The 20,015-nt window shown below is 44.7% G+C and overlaps 1 protein-coding gene across 1 annotated transcript; it reads right to left on the reverse strand.

Annotated features, from left to right (window-relative positions):
- LOC133422560 (germ cell-specific gene 1-like protein) lies at positions 1–18,505 on the reverse strand. The gene is made up of 5 exons (XM_061712579.1): positions 18,046–18,505; positions 13,736–13,783; positions 13,099–13,251; positions 1,831–1,942; positions 1–301 (listed from the first exon to the last, which is right to left on the reverse strand). Exons 1-5 carry the CDS (start codon positions 18,347–18,349, stop codon positions 1–3), a joined length of 918 nt encoding a protein of 305 aa, XP_061568563.1. The 5' UTR covers positions 18,350–18,505.
- Positions 18,506–20,015: the final 1,510 nt, after the last annotated feature.

A 20,015-nucleotide genomic window follows, 5' to 3' on the forward strand; every position in this document is an offset into this window, starting at 1 on the left:
TCAACAGTAGGCCTCCCTCTGCTCCGTCATGCTGTCTACCTCCACCACGTAGGCCGCCCCCGTGGAGGGCTTGAGGCCGTTGGCCGGCGGGAGCCCCGGGACCCCCTGGTCCGCCGGCGAGGCCGTCAGGTACATGTCCCACATCTGCTCCGGCAGGTCCAGCTCCATCATCTTCTCCTTGATCATCAGGTTCTTCTCGATGTTCCGCCGCTTGTACTTGAACTCGATGATGGTCTTGGTGTAGCGGTTCAGCGCCGTGACGGCGGAGCCCATGCAGGTGCCGAAGGAGCTCCAGGCCAAGCTGAGGACACATGGGAAGTTTAATTCCTCTTTAATTCAGAATTAAAATTAAATCCAACTTAAAATCAGTAAAAATTACCATGTATGTATGAAAATGGCCATTCCAAATTAGACTTAATTCTGAAGTGAGTGGCTGGTTTATTAAGGCCCAAGTACTTTCAGTGCGAAGGCCCTATTGTATCTGTAGGAATTTTTTTCCTTGTTTTTTTTCTCGTTTTTATTTTTAAATTTCTTCCGACGAAAGGAGGGCCTTTTTTCCCCCTAAACGTGCCCCAAAAGTCACCAAAGTTTGCACGCAAGCCAGGCCTGGTGATAAATTTGATATTTAATGGTTAGCATTAATGGGCGTGGCCTAACGGCTCAACAGCGCCCCCTAGAAAACTTTGTGCCTCAAGCCCCACAATACGGTTTGACGTACACACCTGTATCATGTTGCAACTTAAAGAAAAGTCTCTTGGTGCCATGGCTGAAACCCAACAGGAAGTCGGCCATTTTGAATTAATCGTGTAATTTTTGCGCAATTTATGCCATTTTCACATGTCGTACTTTAACGAACTCCTCCTAGCAGGATCGTCCGTTCGACATAAAACTCGCTCAGGAGATACAAAAGACGTTGATGATGAAAAGTTAACAAAATCGTGAGTTTTCGTGAAATGGCGTGGCCGTGGCGCCGCGTCAAACTTCAACGTTAAACAGGAAGTGATACTAGTAGCTGATTGATCGATATTTGATAGATCCTATTTTCTACTATAACTTTTGAATGGTTTGACATAAAGAGTCGTGGATGGTGTCATCGGACTTAGTTTTGAGTCCTTGACCTTTAATGGTGAAAATTGCACGCGCGAGGGCCCGTTCATCGCTGCTTGGAGTTTTAATTCCGATTTTAAATCCGAATAGAATAATTCCGTAATCATGTATACACTCATTCCTCTTTAAATTAGTTCCGGTCTTTCTTTCTGCTCGTTCCCTCGCCCGTCTGTCTCCATGATGCTTATATTCCACTGGGCTGGTTTTCCGAACAAAGTTTCAAGATGGCAGCACGCAGTAAACGCTGGTCAAGAGCAGAGACATTTATTTAATAAATAGCTTGAAATAATTAAAAGAACAGATGGAAACAGGAAACATCTAAATTGTGAGCTTTTCAAAGTTGTAGTCGCTAAGTTTGTTTTTCTTCCGGTAGTTTAACTTCCGGTCCCCCCCCTATCCAATCAGAACCTTCCCAACCCCCAGACCTGGAGAGGAATTGGATAAAGCCGATCAAACGTGTTTTCCATGTAAACCTCAATTCGGAATTACTATTTCCATGTAAACTCAAAGGAAAATAGTTTAATTCGGAATTATTTAATTCTGAATAATTAATTCCGAATTAAAAAACATCATGTAACCGTGGCCACTCATGTACCGACACTCAGGGTCCTGGAGGGAGGAAGTAAGTGAACCCCAGAGACCAGGACCAGGACCTGGTCTGCGCCGGCCCCTCTGGACCCCTGGGGTTCACTAACTTTGTCCGGATTATTATTAGATGCTTACGCGTAGGACCAGCTGTAGTCCCAGGTCTTGGGCCTCCAGTCCACCGGCCCCATGATCACCGCCAGGTGGAAGATGGTGGTGAACATCATGTGGGCCACCATCCCACAAAGGCCTGCGGAGGAAAAATAAAAAATATATATATATATGCACAGGTATATAAAATATCTATGTCTTTGTCAAAAAAAAAAAAATATAAAATGTATATACATATATATATATATATATATATATATATATATATATATATATATATATATATATATATTATTTATATTACAAAAAAAAATGTCATACATTCTGGATTCATTACAAATCAACTGAAATATTGCAAGCCTTTTATTATTTTAATATTGCTGATCATGTTTTACAGCTTAAGAAAACTATATTCTGGGAATCTTAATCTTAAACTGTAAGCCATAATCAGCAATATTAAAATAATAATTTGTAATGAATCCATAATGTATGACATTTTTTTTTTAATTACATTACAGAAAATAAAGAATCACAATATTCCAATTTTCTGAGACAGTCCTGTATATATATATATATATATATATATATATATATATATATATTATGGCATGCCGTTCAGGAAATTAATATTTGAATATATTGAATGAAACTCCGAATATATTGAATGAACATTGAATATATTGAATGAAACCCCGAATATATTGAATGAAACTCTGAATATATTGAATGAACCTTGAATATATTGAATGAACCTTGAATATATTGAATGAACCTTGAATATATTGAATGAAACCCTGAATATATTGAATGAAACTCCGAATATATTGAATGAACCTTGAATATATTGAATGAAACCCCGAATATATTGAATGAACCTTGAATATATTGAATGAGCTTTGATATATATTGAATCAACTTTGATATATATTGAATCAACTTTGATATATATTGAATCAACTTTGATATATATTGACTCAACTTTGACTGACGTCATCATTAACGCCATCTTGGACATCATATTTGCTGCTGCTGCAAAATATGAGCCAGTCAGCTCCAATCTAGCCACAGAAACCAGAGAAAAAAATATCAGTATCATGTTATAACATGAAACGTTTATTGTTAGAACAATAAACGTTTCACGTTTATGTACTATTAATCACGTGATAGTGTGTTGTGGCTGGAGTCGGGCCGGGCTGAGTCTCATGTGTTCCGGTTGTGAACTGGCATCACCACGACCCAAAACATGGATAAAGGTACTCCACTGTTGAGCTTTCTACGAAATCGCGGTGTACCAGAAGAGTTCCTCTCACGCATGGAACAAGAACATGTAAGTGTATAAAACTTCTTGTGAAAACTTTATTTCACTGCCGTCAAGGCTCAGTCATGCAGCTAGTATAACCTAGTTAACTTAGTCAGCCAGCCAGGGTTACCGGGTAACACCGGTACTATGCACAGTTTTGCATCCCTGCCCCGAATTACCATGTGATTTCTATCAAACTTTGATTTTAAAGTGTCATTACTGAGTGTTAAGGGGTTGAGTTGCCGCGCGGTGAGGCAATTCTAGCAGGGATGCAAAACTCGGCATAACACCGGTGCAGTTACAACAATTACCAGGAGAAAGAGATGCTGCTGCTTCAGGTCCTCTGTATGACCCGAACTGAACCTACATTCAACCAGAATGACCCAATTTATACAAGAAACCACATTTACTAACATTACAACAAAATCAAGTTATTGGGCTACTTATAAACTGTTTATCCCATACATACACTCCAACATCTGCCAAGTAATCTGTATTACATCTACATCTGTATTACAAAGTGCACAGATTTAAGCTTCAGGCCCCAGTACAGTTGTTAAAGGTAGCCAAGTGTGTGTGTGTGTGTGTGTGTGTGTGTGTGTGTGTGTGTGTGTGTGTGTGTGTGTGTGTGTGTGTGTGAGCATGCACATGGCAGGGTTCCCACGGTGTCCCCTCATTTTCTCCTCCTCTCCTTGTACTCTCTTGCTCCTCCTCCTCCTCCTCCTCTCCCCATCACTCCTTCTCTTCCTCTCCTTCTCTCCATCACTCCTTCTCTTCTTCTCTTCCTCTCCTCCTCCTCATCACTCCTTCTCTTCTTCTCCTCCTCCTCCTCATCACTCCTTCTCTTCTTCTCTTCCTCTCCTCCTCCTCATCACTCCTTCTCTTCTTCTCCTCCTCCTCCTCATCACTCCTTCTCTTCTTCTCTTCCTCCTCCTCCTCCCCATCACTCCTTCTCTTCCTCTCCTCCTCCTCCTCCTGGAGTAAGAGCCTCATTATTGCGCCCTATGATCTATATATTGTTCTGCTTATTTTAAACTACTATTAAAGTCATGGAAATGGCATCAAATATTATGGAAAAGTTTAGCAAATTAATTGATAAAACTGTGGGAACTGTGGTGGGAGGATGTTGTCTTGTCTTTGAGTTGTAATAATTCTGTCTGTTTTGACAGATTGGTGCCACAGTCATTGACTGTATGGATGATGACACTCGGGCTGGAACATCCCAACATATGGAGATCAGATATCAGGAAGACGCTTCTGTATGGAAAATCAAGGTGCAAGTGCAAGAGAACCAAAATAACATTCACTGCTTGAAAAACTAAAGAAAAAGATGGGCATTGATGGGAATGATGATAAGAAATCTGATCAGGAGGAGACTTCTTCTCCAAAGCAGAAAATACGTTATCGAAAAAACTACAGATCGGCTGAAAAGAAAGACCAGAAAAGTTGAGTTAGGGTGGATTCATGAAGGTAAACAAGTGAGGAAATGTAAAAGAGGCGGAACAAGGGCCATTGATGTACCCAAAGAATCAATAAAAGCTGACATGTTACAGTATGCTAAAGACCTTTTTTCCCACACGGAAAAAAGAAATTTGGAAAATTTGAGACATTTAGTCATGACATATTAAACTATCAGGAGGAAGCTGTATTTGATGAAAATATTACAGTTGGGGAACTGTGCACGGTACTTAGGATGGCAGAATGAATCAATATGGTTAAGTCTATGGTTTTAGACACGTCATTTTGTGATATTATATATGATATAAGATGCATGTTGCTACAATGCCTAAATGAAAATAAATGAATAGTTGCAGCTTTCAAAGTGAATGTTCACTGTCATTTTTGGTCTTTCATAAAATTTCATTTTGCTCTTATGTTTATTCATAGAAACCATATCAAATTAAGACCTCTCTCGTTCTATATGAACGAAAATGATGACAAGTGAATGACAAATGTACTTGATCTATAACATGTTTTATTTATTCTTAAATGATTTTGACATTTTTCATATTTTGGCATTTGACAGAAATCTGTCAGTAAGTGAGTGTTAGTAGTTTCACTGATTATTGTCATCCAAATAAGATTTAAAACAAATCCACATTGGAAACATGAAGGTTGACAAATGTTTTTGGTATCAACAGTGAAAAATGTCTGTTTTATATCATGAAAACAAAAATAAAGGGATACAAACAACACAACAGTCTCAGAGTTTGGGCAGGAAGAACCTCTTCTCATGATGAGCAGGACACAGCACTGGATGAACTCTACTGCCACGTGGGACTCAGGAGCCCGGCCCCTTTTTGATAGTTTTAAGTGAGCAGATGTGCAGTGCAGGCAAAATATTTTGTTAAACCCATTTAGATATTCTCTTTTTCTGCACAGATTAAGACGTGCAAACTGGTCTTATACATTTTCTATCTGCCAAACTGTTTATCAGCAAGTTGTTGCATATGACAGCAAATGTGTTGTCACCAAATTATTATTTTTTCCTACTTAATGCAAATATTTGTAAACAAACAAATATCCATGGTTATTTAAAGTTGATAATTTCTTTGAATTTAACTGGAATTTGTGTCTTTTTCATTACCAGTGGTGTTTATTGCACTTTGATTGACGGTGCAGAAACAGATGTCTTTAAAAAATGAATATAGGATATATAGAATATATAGAATATAGGGCTGTGGGAACATAGAGCTGTGGGAACACGTAGACACGCTCCCGCACAACCAGTACACTTTTTCCTACACTAATTTCCAGACAAATTTATAAGGCTTTAAGTATGTATGTTCTCAGGAAGGGTGTAAGAATTTCTCTGCCATTATAAGGCAACAAGCTGAATACAGTTTCATCACAACTTTGTTGGCATTCTTGTTTACAAGCCTCCACTGCTTCCTGAGAGACCTCTTTCAGGTGATCTTGTCCTCCAAATAGACGAGGGATGGTGTACATAAGAATTGGACGTCCATTTGGAGCTACTGCATTTCTGCTGTTGCGGATAATGTGGGTATTCCATAAATGCGCACCTTGCTGCAGCTCTTCCTGTAGAAGAAAATACCAGTAAGAACAAAGATTAATGTAATGCTTCCTGTTATGAGTTAATATGATACATGCAGATATGTTCTCTTATGGACACACACACACACACACACACACACACACACACACACACACACACACACACACACACACACACACACACACACACACACACACACACACACACACACACACACACACACACACACACACACACACACTTGGCTACCTTTAACAACTGTACTGGGGCCTGAAGCTTAAATCTGTGCACTTTGTAATACAGATGTAGATGTAATACAGATTACTTGGCAGATGTTGGAGTGTATGTATGGGATAAACAGTTTATAAGTAGCCCAATAACTTGATTTTGTTGTAATGTTAGTAAATGTGGTTTCTTGTATAAATTGGGTCATTCTGGTTGAATGTAGGTTCAGTTCGGGTCATACAGAGGACCTGAAGCAGCAGCATCTCTTTCTCCTGGTAATTGTTGTAACTGCACCGGTGTTATGCCGAGTTTTGCATCCCTGCTAGAATTGCCTCACCGCGCGGCAACTCAACCCCTTAACACTCAGTAATGACACTTTAAAATCAAAGTTTGATAGAAATCACATGGTAATTCGGGGCAGGGATGCAAAACTGTGCATAGTACCGGTGTTACCCGGTAACCCTGGCTGGCTGACTAAGTTAACTAGGTTATACTAGCTGCATGACTGAGCCTTGACGGCAGTGAAATAAAGTTTTCACAAGAAGTTTTATACACTTACATGTTCTTGTTCCATGCGTGAGAGGAACTCTTCTGGTACACCGCGATTTCGTAGAAAGCTCAACAGTGGAGTACCTTTATCCATGTTTTGGGTCGTGGTGATGCCAGTTCACAACCGGAACACATGAGACTCAGCCCGGCCCGACTCCAGCCACAACACACTATCACGTGATTAATAGTACATAAACGTGAAACGTTTATTGTTCTAACAATAAACGTTTCATGTTATAACATGATACTGATATTTTTTTCTCTGGTTTCTGTGGCTAGATTGGAGCTGACTGGCTCATATTTTGCAGCAGCAGCAAATATGATGTCCAAGATGGCGTTAATGATGACGTCAGTCAAAGTTGAGTCAATATATATCAAAGTTGATTCAATATATATCAAAGTTGATTCAATATATATCCAAGTTGATTCAATATATATCAAAGTTGATTCAATATATATCAAAGTTGATTCAATATATATCAAAGTTGATTCAATATATTCAAGGTTCATTCAATATATTCGGGGTTTCATTCAATATATTCAAGGTTCATTCAATATATTCAAGGTTCATTCAATATATTCAAGGTTCATTCAATATATTCGGGGTTTCATTCAATATATTCAAGGTTCATTCAATATATTCGGAGTTTCATTCAATATATTCGGGGTTTCATTCAATATATTCAAGGTTCATTCAATATATTCAAGGTTCATTCAATATATTCAAGGTTCATTCAATATATTCAAGGTTCATTCAATATATTCAATGTTCATTCAATATATTCGGAGTTTCATTCAATATATTCAAATATTAATTTCCTGAACGGCATGCCATAATATATATATATATATATATATATATATATATATATATATATATATATATATATATATATATATATATATATATATATATATATATATATAAATATATATATATATGTATTTTGTTTTTACATAAAAAAAATAAAATATATATATATATTTATATATAAAAAATATATATATAATATATTTTTGTTTTGTTTTTGTTTCTGCTTTGTTTGTCTGTTTGTAAAAAAAATTTTTTATAAATAAATTGAAGCTGGCAAAACCCCTAAAAACTGATAGTTATGATCCAAGACATTTAAAGAAAACAAACAAAAGAAAAAGCCGAACGTCCACAACTAATTAGGTTAGTTTGGGTTTAAAAAGGATAAACTCAGAGAGGATAAACTCCCATAGATGATTTAAGTATCATCTACGGGACGGTAAGAGAAGAAGAAGAAGCTGTGTGAACGCGGGCCAGAGATGTTCCGACTCCGTTAAAACACACAAGTCCAAACCGTCCAGAAGAACCAGAACCCGAGATTCTGGACAAGGTGCTCCAGACCGAGGACGAGCTTGAGTTAAACCTAAACAAATACTTTATTAATCCCTGAAAGGAACGTTATATCGTTTGAATAAAAGATAAAATGAACATGACGTGAGAAATTGTTGGATAATAACGGTTAAAATTCCCAGAGATCATTGCAGCTGCAGCGATGGGTGTGTTGCCTGGCAACAACTGCAGTGATGATGTCACACCCAGGTGGACAGAGAGCGTCTGATGTCACGCAGTTCGACGCGATAGTCGGACGCTCTCATGCAGTTAGGACACGGTTTGAGGGGGCGTGATCCAGTGGGGAAGTGACGTCAATGCCCTCTATACAGCTCTGCTTCGTGGTACCTGGAGTCCCGGTGTTCTGCCAATCCTTGCTCCCTGCCGAGAAATGCTACTTTGTGGTTCTGCACACGCGTACAGTGGATTTTCAAAGTTTGATTGCCACGTCCATCATTTCTTGCACGATGTAAAATTGATAATATGGGATGTTGAGTATTTGATCCTTCAAAATACACAACCCATGACATGAATTGCATTAAACTTTGTGAACATTATACGATAAAGAGAGAAAAAACAACAATTCTATGGCTTTATTTGATATTCATTCAGTCATTGGCTTTTATTTAACCAGGCAGGTCATTAAGTATGGAGGATTTTTTGTGCCAAAATTAAATAAATAAATACATCATTAATTAATTAAAATGGGAATGAAATTTATCATTAATTAATTAAATGTGTCATTAATTAATTTAAATTAGAATTAAATATGTCATTAATTAATTAAAATACAATTCATTTTAAGTAAAAATATATATTTATTATTTCAGCATTTAATTAATTAATGACACATTTAATTAATTAATGATATATTTCATTCCAATTTTAATTAATTAATGATGTATTTATTTATTTAATTTTGGCACAAAAAAATCCTCCATAATTAAGAACATTCGTATTTACAATGACGGCCTGGCAAGCGACAAGGACCACTTGGGGGGAAAAGGAAGTGGTTTAGTGGGTAAAATACAGTAAAACTGTAGCTCTGCAAATGTAGAAAACCATTAGGTAGCATTTTTTGGCAAAGCAGCAAAAAATGGCAGAACACCTGGTTCTGAACTGGTCCAGAAACTTTCACCAGCTGAAAACATCTGGAGCATCGTAAAAACAAGCAAACAAACAAAGACATTCCTGGTCTCGGCTCTCGGGCGTACAGTTCCCGGGTTTGACCACTTTTAAACGTGAATCTGTTAAAACCTGATTTATGACAGAATGGTGGATTATTTGTGCCAGAAGGCCTGAAACTAAAAGGCGGTGGCGTTGCGGGTCAGCTGGACCCAGCCCCCCCTCCGCCGCCGTCAGCTGCTCCTCTGGATTAACTCCTCACAGCAGGGGGGGTCAGGGGCCTGGGGGGGGGGGGCTCCTCTGGGCAGGTCTTGGCTTGGCCCAAAACCACTATCCAGCCTCCAATCCGATTAGTCCACAAACCAGTAAATCCTCTGAGGCGGCGGGAGGGCGGCGGCGGCGCCGGACCGTCAGCCTCATCGCTCGCCGTGACCTGCTGCCCTGCTCTTCATCACACTTATTCCTCCCTCCTCAACGCAGAGGAGGGATGCTCATGTTACATAACACGGAAGAAAAGGTCCTTTAACCTTTTTTTAGTTATTATTTATTAATCATTTTTCCTTATTTATTTATTTAGATAGAGAAAAAAAGGCTCCAGTCGCCCCTTTAACCTTTTTTTAAATTATTATTTATTTATCATTTTATCTTATTTATTTATTTATGCTATTTATTTATTTAGAAAGAGAAAAAAAGGCTCCAGTCCCCCCTTTAACCTTTTTTTTATTATTATTTATTTATAATTTTTCCTTAAATATTTATTCATTTATTTTATTTTTTATGTTTTTATTTATATATATTTTTTTGCCGCTGTCTCCTAAAATAAGCATCATTCTAGAAAAACCACAAGAAGAAATCTGAGCAAAAACATTGATTTTGTTGTTTTGTTTTTGTACTGCTTTCTTTGTCTGTTTGTGAAATAAATAAATAAATAAAAACAGAAAAAATAAATAAATAAAAAGAAGAGGTCCAGTCGTCTGCAAACGTCAGAACCTGCTGTTTTAATTATGTTTCTTTCTGCTATAAAAACAGTAAAAATAATCCGATCGTAATGAAGACACCTTACTCTTTTTTTCCACTGTTTCAAATGTATCTGTTCTGGAGGAGTTGTGGTCCGACGTCAAGGTCTAGATGACCTCTAGATGGCCTTGATGTTTTTATTTTTCATCGTTCTGATGCAAATCTGCTGCTGAGTTTGGGATCATTTCCTGTCACGTGACCCAGTTTTAGGCCCCGTTTACACGTAGCAAAAACGGTGGTGTTTTCATGCGTTTTGGCCGTTCGTTTACAAGAAAACGAAGCTCAAAGTCTCCAAAAACGATAATTTCTGAAAACTCCGGCCAAAGTGGAGATTTGCAAAAACTCCGTCTTCATGTTTGCTTTTAAACGGAGGGAAACGGACATTTAGGTTTCAGAACGTCACCAGCGTCATGAGTGCAACTTCTCTGTCACTCCAAACGAAAGACTGTCGTTCATCTTGGAAGTAAGTGGAAGTTACACGTGTCATTTGTTGATGTTTTTTTCCAGGATTCTGATTGGCTAGCATGACTTTATCTTCTCGTTACACTGCCCCCTGCAGGTTTGGCTGCTCATAGCACCTTAACAGAGTATTTATGCAGGTTTGTGTAAATGATGGTATTCTACAGTGACAGCTGGCCGGAGCATGTGCGGCAGGTGGGTGCGGTGCTCAGTTCACTGAGACGGGCAGGGCTCACGGCCAACCCGAAGAAGTGTGTGGTTGGACGAAGGGAGGTACGGTATCTGGGGTACCACTTGGGGGGCGGGCAGGGACGAAAGGGTGCCTCAGATCCGGTCCAGTGGACGGAGCAGTGCCAGCAGGTGTTTGAGAGGGTGAAACAGGCCCTCTGTGGGGAGCCACTCCTTTATACTCCTGACTTTTCTCTCCCTTTTGTCCTGCAGACGGATGCCTCGAACAGAGGGCTGGGGGCCGTTTAGTCCCAGCAGGTGGAGGGGATGGACCGCCCCGTGCTATACATCAGCCGCAAGCTGTCGGAGAGGAAGGGGCGGTATAGCACGGTGGAGAAGGAGTGCCTCGCCATTCGGTGGGCGGTCGGGTCCCTGCGCTACTAACTGCTGGGGCGCCCATTCACCCTCTGGTCGGATCATGCTCCATCGCATGAAAGATACCAATGGACGGATCACACGTTGGTATCTGGCTTTACAGCCCTTTAATTCCAGGGGTTGGCTAGGCCGGACGGTCCCCGGCCTGAGTCGGGCGATGGGGGTATGTGGCAGGGTGCCGGATTGGGGCGTGGTCTGCAGGGGAGAGAGGGAGTGCGGGGGAGTGGCATACAGGTGACGCGGCTGGAACAGCTGATGGTGCACAGGTGTGTCTAATCATTCTCTGTGTATTTCAGTAGTGTGCGGGCCCTGGAGAATGATGCAGAGCGGGGCTCTGCTGGGAGGAAGGAGAGCTGCTGAAGGTGCTGGCACGTGTGTCTGGGTGAATCAATAAATCACAATCTCTGCACTAAACGCTGTGTCTGCTGTCCTGTCGGTTGACCCCAAGTAGCAAGCCCTTGCTACAATAAGCTTAAGAGAGACAAATGGATCACTGCAATTCGCAGAAACAACTGGATTCCAGGCACCGAAACGTGGATTTGCGGTTCCCATTTTGTATCAGTTAATGTTGGATTTTTGGGTAGCTAACGTTAAACGGTCAAATCATAAAGTTCGGTGTCCTCATCACTTTAATTTCACCAACAAATCCTGCCTTGAAGTCGGACCAAGTGTCAAGACTTTTGTAAGCCTTCAAGCTTTGCTTCGTGTATTTCCCCCTATGATGTTTCTACTTGCACGTTTGTACGTATCCCACATCAGTGAAGGCCTGACAGAACATATTCACTCGTGTTGACGTCATTTTACTAACGGACCGCTGGGAGGATCTGGGGGCGGAGCTTAAGAGCAAGCGGCTAATGCTAACTGGGCGTCGCCTAAACGCGTTGTGTTACGCACACAAGCAAACACCAACGAAGCGACAAAACATCTGCTTTTACAGACGTCTGCACATCTGCAGAGGATCAGTGATCGTTCATCAAAAAAAGGAAAACAAAGGAATAAAAAAAGGAAAAGGAAAACAAAGGGGAAGAAAAAAACAAAAGGGGGGAAAAAAGGGAAAAAAAGGAAAAAGGGGAAAAAGAAAAAAGGGAAAAAAAGGAAAAAGGGGGAAAAAGAAAAAGGAATAAAAGGGAAAACAAGGGAAAACAAAGAAAAAAAGGACAAAAAGGGAAAAAAGGGGACACAAGGAAAAAGAAAAAGGAAAAAAGAACAAAAAGGGATTAAAAATTAAGAAAGGGGAAAAAAGAAAGGGGAAAAAAGGAAAAGGAAAAAAGGACAAATAGGGGTTAAAAATTGAGAAAAAGGAATAAAAGGGAAAAAAAAGAAAAGGAGAAAAAGGAAAAAAAGGAGAAAGAAAGGAAAAGGAAAAGGGGAAAAAGGGAAAATGAAAAAAGGAAAGAAAGGAAAAAGAAAAAAAAAAGAAAAAAGGGAAAAAACAAGAAAAAAAGGGGAAAAAAAATCAACATGGATAATTAGTGAAGTGGCAAACATCCCAAATCCTCTGGGAGCAGCAAGAAGGTACTTTGATTTACTCACTGTTTAATTTCTGTTGGTTAAAAAGTTTTATTTGTGTCTCATTAAGACGAACCACGCCGGAGGACCTTTATGATGTTTTTATCATCATAAAGGATGGAAGGGCGTTACCTGACAGCGCGGTGCACATGGCTGCGAAGGCACTGAGCTTCAGCTTGTTCATGATGCTGAAGCACGGACACTGTTCCAGGATCATCAGCATTCCCCCGGTGAAGAGCAGGCCCAGGTACAGGCTCTCGGAGACCACGCACAGCCACAGCACGCCTGCAAACAAAAACACATCTGACTAGGGGTGGAACGATAATCTAATCTCACGATAACGATACGATATTATAGCAGTATTTTTTTAACAACCTTGAATGAGGAACATATGACTGGAAAAAATGGTCTTTTATTTGAAAGACACAAAATACAAAACAATGCTGTACGTTCGCCCTATTGTTACAGTTTGTAATGCTTTATAACTGTTTAAGTTTTAAAGAGAAAGCCAGGCCAACCATTTTCCACAAACTGAACTAAAAGTAAATGTCAGGTTTGCATTATGCATCTTCAGTTTCATACAAGTACAAATATTTTGCCACAAACTGACGCGACCCCAGACACGCTTCCGGTTCTGACGACAGCTGCGTTCAAAAACTAACAGCAGTGCTAGCGTCGTACGTAGGAAAAAATACGACGGTCGATGTACGAATATTTAATCAGTCACGTTAGCACGTTAGCACTCACTATGTGTGTGGCGTCGTTTTACCTTTCTCGTGGTCAGGTGCAACGTCGGCGAAGTTTCGGCAGTCGAAGCCTGCAAAGACAAATACAGAGAAGTCTGTAGAAAAATAATCAGTTTTGATACAAACCAGGAATGAAGAAGAAAAGAACATGAGTAGAGTTCCTCTACCGAACACCAGGGTCTGGATCCAGACCTGCAGTTCCCCTACCGACCACTAGGGTCTAGAACCAGACCTGCAGGTCCTCTACAGACCACTAGGATCTGGATCCAGACCTGCAGTTCCTCTACAGACCACTAGGGCCTGGATCCAGACCTGCAGTTCCTCTACAGACCACTAGGATCTGGATCCAGACCTGCGGTTCCTCTACAGACCACTAGGATCTGGATCCAGACCTGCGGTTCCTCTACAGACCACTAGGATCTGGATCCAGACCTGCGGTTCCTCTACAGACCACTAGGATCTGGATCCAGACCTGCGGTTCCTCTACAGACCAACCGGGGTCTGGCCATCATCACTTATGCATCAGTCATTGTCACACTATGAAGTTTAAACTCCGTCAACTCAACGCAAAAGGACCATCATCCCAAATCTATCACCCCAACGCCATGACCCCAACGCCATCGCTCTAAAGCCATCGCCCCAACGCCATCGCTCTAAAGCCATCGCCCCAACGCCATCGCCCCAATGCCATCACCCCAACGCCATCGCTCTAAAGCCATCACCCCAACGCCATCGCTCTAAAGCCATCACCCCAACGCCATCGCTATAAAGCCATCACCCCAATGCCATCGCTCTAAAGCCATCACCCCAACGCCATCGCTATAAAGCCATCACCCCAACGCCATCGCTATAAAGCCATCACCCCAAAGCCATCGCTCTAAAGCCATTGCCCCAACGCCATCGCCCCAATGCCATCGCCCCAACGCCATGATCCCAACGCCATGACCCCAACGCCATCGCTCCAAAGCCATCGCCCCAACACCATCCCCCAACGCCATCGCCCCAACGCCATCGCTCCAAAGCCATCGCCCCAACACCATCCCCCAACGCCATCGCCCCAACGCCATCGCCCCAACGCCATCGCCCCAAAGCCATCACCCCAACGCCATCGCTATAAAGCCATCACCCCAACGCCATCCCCCAACGCCATCGCCCCAAAGCCATCGCCCCAACACCATCCCCCAACGCCATGACCCCAACGCCATCGCTCCAAAGCCATCGCCCCAACGCCATGATCCCAACGCCATCACCCCAACGCCATCCCCCAACGCCATCGCCCCAAAGCCATCGCCCCAACACCATCCCCCAACGCCATCGCCCCAACGCCATCGCCCCAAAGCCATCACCCCAACGCCATCGCTATAAAGCCATCACCCCAACGCCATCGCCCCAACGCCATCGCCCCAAAGCCATGACCCCAACGCCATGACCCCAACGCTATTTGACACCAACGCCATCGCTCCAAAGCCATTGCCCCAACGCCATCACCCCAATGCCATCGCCCCAACGCCATGATCCCAACGCCATGACCCCAACGCCATCGCTCCAAAGCCATCGCCCCAACACCATCCCCCAACGCCATCGCCCCAACGCCATCGCTCCAAAGCCATCGCCCCAACACCATCCCCCAACGCCATCGCCCCAACGCCATCGCCCCAACGCCATCGCCCCAAAGCCATCACCCCAACGCCATCGCTATAAAGCCATCACCCCAACGCCATCCCCCAACGCCATCGCCCCAAAGCCATCGCCCCAACACCATCCCCCAACGCCATGACCCCAACGCCATCGCTCCAAAGCCATCGCCCCAACGCCATGATCCCAACGCCATCACCCCAACGCCATCCCCCAACGCCATCGCCCCAAAGCCATCGCCCCAACACCATCCCCCAACGCCATCGCCCCAACGCCATCGCCCCAAAGCCATCACCCCAACGCCATCGCTATAAAGCCATCACCCCAACGCCATCGCCCCAACGCCATCGCCCCAAAGCCATGACCCCAACGCCATGACCCCAACGCTATTTGACACCAACGCCATCGCTCCAAAGCCATTGCCCCAACGCCATCACCCCAATGCCATCAGCTCTACGCCTACAGCCCAATACCATTGCCCCAATACCACCGGACCAACGCCATCGCCCCAATGCCATCACTCCAACGCCATCCCCCAATGCCATCGCCCCAAAGCCATCCCCCCAACGCCATGACCCCAACGCCATGACCCCAACGCCATCGCCCCAAAGCCATCGCCCCAACGCCATCCCCCCAACGCCATGACCCCAACGCCATGACCCCAACGCCATCGCCCCAAAGCCATACCCCAACGCCATCGCCCCAACGCCATCCCCCCAACGCCATGACCCCAACGCCATCGCCCCAAAGCCATCGCCCCAACACCATCACCCCAACGCCATGACCCCAACGCCATGACCCCAACGCCATCGCCCCAAAGCCATCGCCCCAATGCCATCACCCCAACGCCATCACCCCAACGCCATGACCCCAACGCCATCACCCCAACGCCATGACCCCAACGCCATCGCCCCAACGCCATCGCCCCAACGCCTTCACTCCAATGCCATCGCCCCAACGCCATCGCCCCAACGCCATGACCCCAACGCCATCGCCCCAACGCCTTCACTCCAATGCCATCGCCCCAACGCCATCACCCCAACACCATCGCCCCAAAGCCATGACCCCAACGCCATGACCCCAACGCCATCACCCCAACACCATCGGCCCAAAGCCATGACCCCAACGCCATCGCTCCAAAGCCATCGCCCCAAAGCCATCACCCCAACGCCATCGCCCCAACGCCATGACCCCAACGCCATGACCCCAACGCTATTTGACCCCAACGCCATGACCCCAACGCTATTTGACACCAACACCATCGCTCCAAAGCCATCGCCCCAACGCTATCACCCCAACGCCATCGCCCCAAAGCCATCACCCCAACGCCATCGCAACCAACGCCATGACCCCAACGCCATCACCCCAACGCCATCCCCCCAATGCCATCGCCCCAAAGCCATCGCCCCAATGCCATCGCCCCAAAGCCATCCCCCCAACGCCATGACCCCAACGCCATCACCCCAACGCCATCGCCCCAACGCCATCGCCCCAACGCTATCACCCCAACGCCATCACCCCAACGCCATCACCCCAACGCCATCACCCCAACGCCATGACCCCAACGCTATTTGACGCTCTATGAACGGGTCTAGTAGACTGTTGTAGTACCGATGCAGTACACGGGTCAAACACAACTGTGTTTGTAGTCCGAACATTTTGGAGTTGACGGCTTAATGAGGTGTAAATTTGCCTTTTGTGAAGTTATCAGCAGTTCGTAACCTGGCCTTGGCTGAAAGCAGCATTCCTGAAACACTGTTCCGCTGCAAACGTCCGCCGGCAGCAATACTTGTTTCAAGTTCCTGTAATTGGATCCCAGCAGGAGGCGACTTCTGCCCCCTGCTGGGCCTTCAGGGGACGACACGAACCCCGATGCTGGGAATTTCAAATCATTTTGAACGTTTAAAGGCACTGAGGTGATTTTTGCACGTGTTTGTTTCATATCGGCTGAATTACTGTTACAGACTTTTTATTTTTCTTAATCAAAACTCCCTCCAGGCCCCTCTGCTGCCCTTTCAAACACGTAACCCTGTAAGTCATTGGACCTTTTGGAAGATAGATGGATAGATGGATAGAGAGATAGATAGATGGATAGACGGATAGATGGATAGACAGACAGACATACAGACGGATGGACAGATAGACAGACAGACAGACAGACAGACAGATGGACAGATAGATAGATATATTTGTAGATAGATGGATAGATGGATAGACGGATAGATAGATAGATGGACAAATAGACGTTATTAATCCAGAGGGAAATTCAAAGTAGTTGATTTTCTTTACTTCCGTACTTCAGCTGGTCAACAAATCCACACGAGTCCAGAAGGTCGTCTCTCGTAACGAGAAATCCTCCCTGAAATCACGATAAACATTTGTGCAAAGCTCCTAAAGACGCCGCTGCCCTTCCCTTCACACGTGAAGTAAATAATCTCTGAACCTCTTTCCTCTGAAGTTGCTAAATTTTCGACACTTTCACCAGTTTGGGCCTCGAGGGGTTAAAGGGATTACGCCGCAGCCGCTGGCTGACATTTATAAGCTGGAGGTAAACACTGATTATTCCGCTGTTTCCCATCCCTGAACACCTCCTGCAGCCGGTGCCGGGGTGGGGGGGGGCTCAAGGGCCGGTCCCTTCCGGGCCGGAACCTCCCAGGCCGGAAGCTCCCGGGCGGGTCCCTCCCGGGCCCGGTCCTACCTTTCATGTCGAGGGCCTGCTCGCAGGTGAAGAAGATCCCGGCGTGGAACCTCTTCAGCAGGAACTTCTCCTCGCCGGTCTCGAAGATGTACAGCACCTGCCGGCTGTCGTTGAGGTTGGAGCTGTTGAAGCTGATGCAGAACCTCTGCTTGATCTTCACCGGCGGGCCCGTGCAGAAGGGCTTGGCCACCTTCCTGGTGCCCTCGCACCAGTAGCTGGTGCTCACCGCCGAGATGGCGAAGGCCAACGCCACGAAGTTGAGGGTGATGGCCAGGGCAGCCCGCCGGCCGTGCCCCAGCCTCATGCTGGAGGAGATGGAACGAGGAGGCGGCTAATCCAGGCTTTTGACAGGCAGCCGTATCAAATCTTCATAATCGTGCTGCGTTCGGGGCTCCACGGGCGAGAACTGAGAGCATCCCTGCGCCAGCTTCTCCCCATGGCAACCCCCGTCCTCCTCTGCCTCATGTGAGCTCTCCAACCTTCGCCCCGTCGTCGCCCGTCCAGCCCCGTCGCTCCGCCCCTCCGACAAATCTTTTCATGCAATATCATCCATGAAAAATGGCAAATTATGGTCCGGGCTTCCTCTGAGCGGTCTGTGAGCCCGGATTATAATCCAGAACAAGGCTCCCGCTGCTTACATATGCCCAGTTTGATCAGCATCTGCGAGCAGATTGAACCACGTACAGAAGATCAAGTCCCAGTTTCGCTGAGACCAGTGACATAATGTCCATGCTTAGATATGAAAATTCATCCGCGGCACAAATCTCCTCGTGTCTCGTGTCCTGGCAGTGAGGAAGCATGAAGACAATTTACTGACCGAAGGATGTGAGAGACGCAGAAACACTTACTGATGTTTTTCAGAGACATGAATGCAATAAAAGAAGCTCTGCAAAGCTATTTTCAGCATCACTGCGTCGTCATCTGCAGAAGTACTCAGATTACTCCGCAGGTGTGGGGGGTATCAGTGATGGACCAAAAGACCGTCTGGAGACCCTTCAGACCTGTATAGGAGACCCTTCAGACCTCTACGGGAGATCCTTCAGACCTCTACAGGAGATCGTTCAGACCTCTACGGGAGATCCTTCAGACCTCTACGGGAGATCCTTCAGACCTCTACGGGAGATCCTTCAGACCTCTACAAGAGATCCTTCAGACCTCTACGGGAGATCGTTCAGACCTCTACGGGAGATCCTCCAGACCTCTACGGGAGACTCTTCAGACCTCTACAGGAGATCCTTCAGACCTCTACGGGAGATCCTTCAGACCTCTACGGAAGATCCTTCAGACCTCTACGGGAGATCCTTCAGACCTCAACAGGAGATCCTTCAGACCTCTACGGAAGATCCTTCAGACCTCTACGGAAGATCCTTCAGACCTCAACAGGAGATCCTTCAGACCTCTACAGGAGATCCTTCAGACCTCTATGGGGGATCCTTCAGACCTCTACGGGAGATCCTTCAGACCTCTAGAGGAGATCGTTCAGACCTCTAGAGGAGATCCTTCAGACGGGAGATTGTTCAGACCTCTACGGGAGATCTTTCAGACCTCTACAGGAGACCCTTCTGGCTCACAGCAATAAACCGCTACAATGAATCTTTGAAAAGACATAAATGACCACTGCAACAATTAATGTCCCTTTGGGAATGAATAAAGTATTTTGGAAGTTTTTCCAGCGGTGATTGATGATTTTTTCTTTATGTGCAGTTTCTGTGAATGTTGTTGGTGTCGGGTAAAGATGTCATGGCATTCATGTGGATCTACTGGCTTTGGATCCGACGCGTCTCCACCCTGAATAAACAAAGGTATAAGTCATAAAACCACCGGTGTCCTCGAGGGCCGCTGTCCCACATGTTTCAGGTGTCTCCTGCTCCAACACACCTTGATACAAATGATGTGTCTCTAACTGACTCTTGAATACCTGGATGATGAGTTGATCCTGAATCAGGGGATGGCTGGAGACATTTGAGACA

Source organism: Cololabis saira, chromosome 21 (genome assembly GCF_033807715.1).
Source record: "Cololabis saira isolate AMF1-May2022 chromosome 21, fColSai1.1, whole genome shotgun sequence".
Lineage (NCBI taxonomy): Eukaryota > Metazoa > Chordata > Actinopteri > Beloniformes > Belonidae > Cololabis > Cololabis saira.